At 40.4% G+C, this 10,049-nt stretch overlaps 2 protein-coding genes across 14 annotated transcripts in view; one reads left to right on the top strand and one right to left on the bottom strand.

Annotated features, from left to right (window-relative positions):
- Positions 1 to 314: 314 nt before the first annotated feature.
- Positions 315 to 10,049, bottom strand: part of ENY2 (ENY2 transcription and export complex 2 subunit) — a 34,590-nt gene continuing 24,855 nt past the window's right edge. Inside the window, exons 1-5 of one of the 4 annotated variants that reach the window (XM_083361245.1) lie at positions 7,011 to 7,232; positions 5,330 to 5,430; positions 5,151 to 5,221; positions 3,064 to 3,138; positions 315 to 637 (exon numbers count right to left, since the gene is read on the bottom strand). In XM_083361245.1, coding sequence (XP_083217371.1) covers positions 561 to 637; positions 3,064 to 3,138; positions 5,151 to 5,221; positions 5,330 to 5,397 — 291 coding nt within the window. In that variant the 5' untranslated portion in view covers positions 5,398 to 5,430; positions 7,011 to 7,232 and the 3' untranslated portion in view covers positions 315 to 560. Of the gene's footprint in view, positions 638 to 3,063; positions 3,139 to 5,150; positions 5,222 to 5,329; positions 6,035 to 7,010; positions 7,233 to 10,049 lie in introns of those variants that run through there. The other 3 variants (XM_083361247.1, XM_083361248.1, XM_083361246.1) reach the window with 3 other exon arrangements.
- The window catches only part of NUDCD1 (NudC domain containing 1), a 44,185-nt gene continuing 43,007 nt past the window's right edge, over positions 8,872 to 10,049 (top strand). For all 10 annotated transcript variants that reach the window (XR_014492328.1, XR_014492329.1, XR_014492330.1 and 7 more), the window contains exon 1: positions 8,872 to 9,072. Coding sequence is in view for 2 of the 10 variants with exons in the window: in XM_083361240.1 (XP_083217366.1) it covers positions 8,955 to 9,072 (118 nt within the window). In the remaining 8 variants the exon portion in view is untranslated. The remainder of the gene's footprint in view (positions 9,073 to 10,049) is intronic.

The raw sequence follows: 10,049 nt of genomic DNA, 5'->3' as shown, positions 1-10,049 counted from the left end.
CTCCTGGTCATCCAAGGGAAGGAGGTAAAGCAGGCAGATGACAATATGTGTAAGATGCTGTCACACAAATGTTGGCATTTTCATCAGAGGTCAGCTGGCAAGCATGCAATGGCTGGATTTTCATGGTGTCACTGGTCATGCACCACTATTTGGAGCCATGGTAATTTATTTTACAGTTTGCTTTCCCTCTGTTGCAGTGTTGTTTTGCAATTGACATCAAACATTTAGAATTCTTATCCTTTCTGCTGGATTCATCTAGCGGGATGGCAAAGAAGCCATTTAATATTAAAGCATATTGACACAGGTCAGACCCGTTAAGACACACAACACTGTTTTAATGGCAAAACATTTTTGATTTTAACATTGAACCACAGGTTGTTGGCATTTTTTTTAAATTAAAACATTAAGAAGTTGGTATATGGAAGTAGACTTGGAATAAGTAAATGAAATATTTAAAAAAAATAGTGAACTTTAATCCTGAAGCACGAAAAATGTTCATCCAGTTTTTCATGTGATTCACTGAGCACATGTTAAAGCATGGCAAGGTTCAAAAGGAAGGATCAAAGACTGGCATGTTGAGCCAGAAACGTTCTTATTCTTTGTAGAAGTTCTTTCTTTACACTATCAGGGACCAAAGCTGAAAAAGAATAATAAAGAGCAAGATGAAATCATCGCCACATTGCAAATAATTTCAAATATATAGTCCCCACATACGACTGGTCGCTTAGTGACCAAAGTTACAACAGACCTACCCAGAGCTACTTACGACCAGGTTATTCAGTTCTGTCCATGGTCACTTGACCGCATTTTGGGTGTGTGACAACCTGCCCACATTGACAGCTTTTTGATTACAGTATATGTTTTCTGCTGGACACTGATGTTTACTTCTGGTTTCCGGCAAAAAAAATGTCCATTGGGGTCTCCTAACAACTGTATCAGTCACTTATTCACAGCAAAAAAGGTGTAAAATTGGGCACAGTGACACGGTGATCTGCTTAACAACTGACATGACTTACTGCTGTAATTCCAAGCTCAGAGACATAAGTCAAGTACTGTTTATATAATCCTCTGTGCCTTTCTATGTGTATGAGCTGCAGATATATTTGTCATGTGGCACCATCTGAGCAATGTTGGCAATCTCTAGAAAGCTAAGTATGATGGACTATGGGTAGGACTTCAATGGGAAATCGTACGGAATGGCAACATTTGTAAATCATGCCAAGATAACAACATGAATGTGTCTGTGTGAATCACCAAATCAAGCTGAACCCCAAAATAGTATTAGCTGCCTGAAACAAACTGTGGAACAATCTTGATAGAGTGGCGGATTGAAAATAAATGATTTATGTGTAGTAGAGGCAGGTGAAAATTTCATTTGGAAAAATAAATCAAAAGGCAAAAGGTACAGGATATGCGATGCCTTGCTTGGGAATAGCGCCTGGGGGACTGAAATCAATCAAAAGGTGCATCAGCAGTATAATACGGCTGCTCAAAAAGCAAATTCAGTGCACCTGAAAAGAAGACCAGTTTGTATCATGCAAATGAACAGCTAAACTCTATTCTGCACTGTGTTGCAATCCAGACTTGAAAGGAGAAAGTCAGTCAAAGCAATTGGGGCACATATGTCCCACAGATGCATGACGTCCGATTTGCAGACAGTCCTGAAGTGCTTTAAGAAGGTGCCAAAGAGTGCTTCCAACTCCTTGGATTCACTTTGTCATTTTTCAACTTTGCTACATATCCTAGTGTCCAGTTCTTGGCAACATATTTGAGGATGCAGAAAAGAATAGAGACAGTCCTCGACTTACAACTATTCATTTAGATAAAAACAGCACTGAAAACACAAATGGTCTTCACACCTACAACTATTGCAGTACCTCCACGGTCACAAGATCACAATTTTAGCCCTTGGCAACCGGCATGTATTTACAACAGTTGTAGCATTCTGGGGTCATATGATTGCCATCGCAACTCTGAATCTCGTGACTGTGGGGGTATTGCAACAGTCATTAAGCATAAGGACCAGTCATAAATTGCTTTTTTCAGCTAGCTTCCCACAAACAATGTCAATGGGGTAAGCCTGATTTCACTTGACAGTGTGATTCACTGTGATTCACTTAACAACTATGACAAAAAAGGGTATAATTCAGTTAACAACCGCATCACTTAGCAATCAAATTTCTGGTCCCAATTATGGCTGAAAGTCAAGGACTAACCTTAACTGACTTATGTTATTGGAAGGCACAGTAAGGCTGATAGTAAAAACTTCCTAACAATAAGATAGCTGATGGGCTTGTCTTTGTTGAATATATTCCTACAGAGGCTGGCATTTCTCACTGCTTTCATTTGGATTCTTGCATTGATCAGTTCAATACAGCTGTTGTCAACTCTATAATTCTATGATGATTATTTACAGCAAGATCTCAGGGCCCCCACAAATATCACCCCGAGACAGTAAACAGCATCTTGGAATATGAAAAAGCAGAGCAGATGAACATTACCAAGCATTACTATTAGAATAGTCATTATTAAAAACAGATTGAAGATCCCAGCAAGTTCAGCCCTTTCAATTAATATTAATATCTCTTCAAGTAGGACTGCACTGGTCCCTTGAAATTGTTGAAAGTTCTATTCTTAGTTTTTGTTGTTACCCTCAGTGGCTAATCACATTCAAAAGAGTAAGGCATTTTCAAAGCAAATCAACATGAGAATATTTTAATGGAGAGATCAAATAAACAAGGGTCAGTCTTGTTAAAACAGTATTTTTCAACCTCAGCATCTTAAAGATGTGTAGACTTCAGTTCCCAGGATGTGTTGCATGCTGGTTGAAGAATTCTGGGAGTTGAAGTCCATACATCTCAAAGTTGCTGAGGTTGAAAAACACTGGGATAAACATTGAAATAAAATGCAAATGTAAATCCCAGGACTTCATTGGAGGGTACATGAATCAGCCACATTCTTAAAGCTATACAAATAAAGTCTGTTCAGTGTCTAGAAACAATTTATTCCAAGAACTCAGTGTATACTTTATGCTTGAGTACCAAAGCAATAGAACCTTATTACCTCTGCCTTTTGGAGTAATTTCAGCCACCAAATCATCAACAGTAACATGTTCTAGCCCTTTTTCTTTGATGACATCTAAACAAGATAAAGACAAGCAGACAGGTTAAAGTCATATAAAAGCACAGAAATTAGTTTTAATTACAGAAATTGACATAATACATATTGTTTGTACATTAAATTTAATAGCACAGACCGTGTGTGTGTGTGTAGGAAGCAGAAGCCACCAGCCTGATGATGACGTTGCTCCTACACCTTTAGTTCTACGCGGGGAAAAACCCGAATAACCAAAGATCCACATACGAACACCCGCGAAAACCTCAGAAAACATATATATATATATCACTATATTTGTATCCTCCCTTTATTATTTTTACAAACTATGCAAAACAGCAAACATATCCAACACATCTTCCTTCTATTTTTTCCATAACAACAACCCTATGAGGTAGGTTGGGTTGAGAGACTGACCTGTCCAAGGTCATCCAGCTGGCTTTCATGGCTATGGTGGAACCTGAACTCAGTCTCCTGTTTTCTAGCCTGATGCCTTAACCACTAGAACAAACTGGCTATATTTTAAAATACAGCCTTTTAAAAATAAATAAGCATACTTTGGACTGTGGCCTGAATTACACACTTACATATTCTAGAATCCAACCATATCCACTCACTCTTCTACTCCATCATTTAGCCCCAAGCAATCCAAACTATTTTGAGTAGTTTTTGTATAGCAATGTATTCAACCCATGACAAAAAAAATCTTGAAATCCAGATGAGAGCGCTCTTGTGCAACTGTTGAGTTGCACAACTCAGTTAAAGCAGTGCTACATTATTTAATAGTAATGTAGCAACCTTTACCTAAGATCAACCAGTTGTGTCCTTGTTTGGCAGAATCTATCTTGGTCCATAACTAGACACCATTGCGACCTAGTTGACATTGCTATTTTATTTAATTTTTCTGTTTCAAAATAATTGGAATAAAGAAAACTAATACAAAATATTGAGAGCCAGTTTGGTGCAGTAGTTAAGCATCAGACTTGAAGATTATCAGTAATACTCCTGTCTTAGGCAGAAAGCCAGTTGTGGGACCTTGGGCCAGACACTCCTTCCCAGCTCTAGAAAGGAGGTAATGGCAAATCACTTCTGAAAAATCTTGCTTACAGGGTCTTGTCCATGCAGTGTATACGTCTATATTTGTGAATGTGTATGTATACGTGTATACACACGTATGTTTGAATATGTGTATATGAACAAACACAATTTATAGGGCCCACAATATTTGTGAATGTATATGGTATACATGTATATACATGTATGTTTGAATATGTATATATGCACAAAACACAATTTATAGGGCCCAGATGAGGTTCATAATGTTTGTAGATAGAAACCATTTTGATTGCAATTTCCATTCATCCTTTTGCGTACCTTTTGTCAGGAAAGAAAATAAAATTAGGCAGAAGACAGCGTAGATAAAATAGCTTATTTTGCAGGCAAACAGGAAGGGGAACTTAGTTTCAGAACAAGCCAGTCGTATTCCATGCTAGCTTTACAGTTAACTTAGCATATTCTACAAATATGCCTTATATTTTGCATTAATCTCAGAATGTCTGTTAAAAATACAATGATAGAGAGCCAATTTGGTCTAATGGTTAAGGCACAAGGCTAGATAGCAGGAGATCATGAGTTCACGCCACTGGGTGACCTTAGGCCAGTCATTCTCTCTCAACTCAACCCACCTCACAGGGTTGTTGTTGTGGGGAAAATAGGAGGAGGAAGATGTGTTCGATATGTTCACTGCCTTGAGTTATTTGTAAAAATAATAAAGGTGGGATACAAATATTGAAGAAAGATAAAGTAAAGGAGAGAGGGATACTAACAAATTCCTTAGGCAGGCCAGATGTTAGGAATCATGTATTAGTATGATATTGCAATGTGTGTTTCCTTTTTAAAAATATTGTCTATATATCAGGCATCTGCAATTTAAAATGCAACATGAGAACATACATATTACATGAATATCAGATTTGTGACTTCCTGGTACCAATTAATGAAGTGAGAGTTACAATCTATTCCAAAGTGACAATTACCTTTGCAGTGTGCCTTTAGCTGATCTTTCCAACCACATTCAATTAATTTGGCTCTCAATAATTCTTTAAGGCTGTAAAAACAACAGCATTAGAAATATATCCATCCTGGGTACTAGAAAAACATTAAACAAGCGAGCAATGCAGTTCTATAACTAGGGTAAAAAATAAAACCCACGTACCGTTCTCGTTCTCCTGTTTCAATTAACTTTTGATTAATAGTTGCCCTCATTTGTGCATCTTTGTTCATTTTTCACACCTGAAGGCAAGTAGATCAGATCTACTGAAAAGCAGAGAGAGAGAAGCAGATGGACTTAACTGTCATATATAATACATTCATTTTCATTCATTTTTCAGGAGGGTGCAGTCTAATTTCTGAAACTGACAATACTGCCAATTTCATGCCAGAGGATAAAGGTAAAGGTTCCCCCGCAGATGCGTGCTAGTCGTTTCCAACTCTAGGGGCCGGTGCTCATCTCCGTTTCAAAGCCGAAGAGCCAGCGCTTGTCCGATGACGTCTCTGTGGTCATGACTAGACACCAAAGGCGCATGGAACGCTGTTACCTTCCCACCGTAGTGGTCCCTATTTTTCTACTTGCATTTTTACGTGCTTTCGAACTGCTAGGTTGGCAGAAGCTGGGACAAGTAACAGGCGCTCACTCTGTTACGTGGCACTCGGGATTCAACCCGCCAAACTGCCGACCTTCTGATCGACAAGCTCAGCATCCTAAAACACTGAGCCACCGCGTCCCTATGCCAGAGGATACACAAACCTAATTTTGGTTCCCACTTAAATCTGAAACTGGTATCAATGTAATGGAAAGATTGATGATTGTATGATTAAGATTTACTGCTGTGATTAAAGGACCCCACACGAAGTTTGATGCATCATGTGAACTCAGATTCTTCTCCCCTCCCCCCCCCCAACTTCTATCCCTGTTTTTTCCTAGTGTATGCATCTTTGAACAGTTCAAAGAAGCAGCAAAGGGCAAGATGGAAAACCTTTATTTTATCAAAAGGGTAAAAAAAGAGTATATGTGACTTAGTGGTTGGATTAAATCCTGACTTGAATCGGGCATTCAGGTGTACTTGCAGCCATAAAATCTCACTATCTTACAGTTACTGGAAAAATGGAGACCTGGTCTCCTGAATAAAAGAAGCAGAATATATGTCACACAAATAAATACATAATTAGTGAATGATCATCATTACTTCATTTCAATGATGTAAACTATTTCAAGGATAATCTCTGGCTTCCATAAATTCTTGGTACAGCTCCACAACCTGCAGACTCACAACTGAAATAAGGGTATCAATATTGTGACTTGGTGTAAGTTACCTTGCCATGTTGCCAATTTTGATTTTGAGCTTGCCAGGAACCTGCATGGTATTTCGGCTGCATTCACACAACATGCATCACCTACTCAACTAAAAAGCCAGTCCATATATTTCCCCATTAAGAGGGGTTTAATTCAGCAACCCACCTAACCCTGTTCTACAAATGCATTTTCCAAGTGTAGAGTGGATCAAGCACCCAAACAATTGAGGTTACTTAATAACGTGGGGATCCCCTCTCTGAAAACCACCCAGTTAAGAGTCCTGCATGCTTTGAGTTGCACGCCCATCAGTTTCATAATATAATAATATAAAATGATGACGATGATACTTAAACTATACTACTGAAAAACGCCCCGCAATCACTGAAAAGTCAGATTTGGAGTCGGTTTTTGTTTTAACGAAGGGAAACTGGAAAGGATGGGAAAAGAGGACGGGAATATCAAGCAAATTCGAAGAAGAATCGACATCCACACGAGTACAAAAGCGTCCATTAGATTCACTGCCCGCCCCAAACAAACGGGTTACCTCCCGGGCGAGCCACTTGCTTCTTCCGCGAGCTGAACCTCCGAGGAGACCCGGTTCAAAGGAGCCTCGAACTCGCAACACAACCAACCCTCCCGGATGCCCAAGACTTTACCCAACTAAAGAGAAGAAGCCTTGCAACAGCCTGCCTCAACCCTCGCAGAAACCTTTGGGAAGCGTAGTTCTCAGCAGCATGGCTCTAACGGCTCGAAGCCCAATGAAAACTACAACTCCCAGAAGGCCGTTGCCTCTTAGCCGTTCCCATGACGCCTTCACGCTGCCTTAACATAAAAACTACTTTTCCCACAATGCTCTTCTGTACTGTACTTTTTTTTGTCGCTAGGTTGGTTTACGTTGATGCTGCAATCGTTCTTTCTGACTTTAAACTGGCTGTTTAGCGCAATGGAGGTGGGGGCGTATTCCCATTATCTGTTGTATTTGGGATCTACTTTTTAAAAAAGAATCTTGGTTTGGTTATATTGAAAAGTAAACAGAATTCACGGCGGGATCGGGTTAGGAAATCCTGGGTCTATGGATCACATTATGAACATAGGAAAAACATCCCGAAAAAGAACAATTTCTCCACACTTTCCAAGAAAACACAGGAATTGACCTTTATTTTATTTAAAATGAATGGAAAGTAATGTTTAGTCTCTGATGTTTCCAGGTAGTTTGCTCGGAAAGCATAAAAGTGAATGGTACACGGGGAAGTAGGCAGTGACTTCAAAATATATGTGTCTCTGAGAGAGAAAAAACCTTCAGTATGTAAAATTCAGAAATAGGACCCTTTCTGTTCAATGAATTTTATTGCCAGTAAATTTGCAATCCAACTTATATTTTATTGGAAGTGAAATCATTTTATAAAATGGGTAACCAGATTCAAAATAAGACACATATATATCACTGCATTGGAAACAGCATATATCTGGAAATTCCAACTATTACTCTAACTAAACCTAAAAATAAACCCTAAAAGTTAGGTTGACAGAGAAGGCAAGTTGACCCGCTGCACCAAGCCATAATGTGGTTTGCTTGATCTTGGCTTAGCATGGTGTGTAGATGCAGACTGTTTTGTTCATAGACCATAGTTTTAGTGCAAAATGTTATGTATCCTCATCCAGACAACACATTAAGTCATAACCAAGACATCAAAATTTCATTAACCCTAATGATTGAGCTCACTTAATATGCTAAACCAAAGTGAAGAAACCCTCTGTCTGTCATATTATTATTCTACCTTTATTACTTTAGACGACTTAGAGCAGCATTTCTCAAACTTTGCAACTTTAAGAAGTGTGGACTTCAACATGGTTGCCTGGGGAATTCTGGAAATTGAAATCTAGAATTCTCAGAGTTGTCATGATCGAGAAACACTGGTTTAGAGTCTAAACTTTAGACCAAGGAGTAACCCAAATATCCATCTTAGGAACTTTTGTATAGTTCTGCCCACTACATCCAATCAAATGAAGAAAAGGAGCAACCTTCCTGAACGGAACAGCATTGCTTTGTACTGAATTGCTTAGGGCAGGGGTGTCTTCAAACTTGGCCCTTTTATGACTTGTGGACTTCAACTCCCAGAATTCCTCAGCCAGGCACGCTAGCTGAGGAATTCTGGGAGTTGAAGTCCACAAGTCATAAAAGGGCCAAGTTTGAAGACCCCTGGATTAGGGTGATGGAGACCCTTAGCACTGACCCCCATCCTGCAAAGGACCAGGCACCAAACTGCAACGCCTCGGCACGAAGCGCCCAGGAGTTCTAGAAAGGCTTGTCTCCTGCGACAGGCGCTCCAAAACTACGATTCCCATCAGGCTCTGCACTCCTTTCCTACCCAAAATCCTTCGCGGGAGGGGTTGTGGGGGGGGGGTGTCTGCTGCCACGGCCTCAGCCCTGCGTCGACCGGGACTCGAAAGGCTTGGAGCAGCGGCGGTTGAGGCCGAGGCCTGCGACATGGAGGCGGCGGCGAACTGTTCATTGCGCGTCAAGCGGCTGCTGTTGGACCCCAGGTTCGAGGGCTACAAGCTTTCGTTGGAGCCGCTGGCCTGCTACCAAGTGGAGCTGGACTCGCGTGAGTGTCGGCGTGGCGCCCCTTTGGCGGCCGGGTTTGGGGTACGGGGAAGCGCAGGCTGCGTTGGGGGACCCCCTGGCTCGGCTTCCCGGCTTTGGAGCCCTGGCTGGACGGGGAGAGCGCTTCCAGGCAAAAAACCGGGAGGATGGGTAAAATGGAGCAGGAAAAGCCGAGAATAGTCCCAGGCTTAAGAAAATAAAATTTTAAAAAAATGTTTTTCTGCTCTGAGTTTTTATATACAGGCAGTCCTCGACTTACAGCAGTTCATTTAGTGACCGTTCCGAATTATAACGGCACTGAAAAAGTGACTTGTGACCATTTTTCACACTTAGCGACTATTGTAGCATCCCCATGGTCACATGATCAGAATTCAGACACTTGGTTCACATTTATGACCAGGTCATGTGATCACCTTTTGTGATCGGTTCTATTTATGTTCTCCATTTAGTTAATTATTTTATTTTCTTGTGTCTTATTTATTAAATTTATATGCCTGCCGTCTCACTGTCAAGCAACGTTTGACTATTAATTTCCCATTCCTTTGAACCAAATTTGACTTCTGGTGGTTTTATGGAGTTGCATTTATTTATTTCCCATGTATTTATTTAGTTATTTATTTTACAAATACCTCAAGGTGGTGAACATATCCAACACACCTTCTTCATCCTAATTTCCACACACAGCAACCCTGTAAGGTGAACTGAGCTGAGAGAGTGACCAGTCCAAGAGCACCAGCTGGCTTTCATGGTTTCTCAGTTTCTAGCCTGATGCCTTAACTACAAAACGACCACTGGCTCTGTAAATTTCTTCCTTAAAAAGTGACTTGCCCTTTTCTGGGGTGTTTTTTCACTCCCCAAACTCCTGCAGCTCTCAAATTTCCTATTGGTTTCCCATCCAAGTTCTAAAAACATCAGTTTGGAGTCTGCTTAATTCAGGATTCCCCAGAGAAATAAGTAGGGGACTATCCAAAAGAGCAA

This window comes from Vipera ursinii, assembly GCF_947247035.1.
Source record: "Vipera ursinii genome assembly, chromosome: 3".
Taxonomy (NCBI): Eukaryota; Metazoa; Chordata; class Lepidosauria; order Squamata; family Viperidae; genus Vipera; species Vipera ursinii.
Note: the sequence above shows the minus strand (reverse complement) of the source record. Positions and strands in the feature narration are given on the sequence as shown.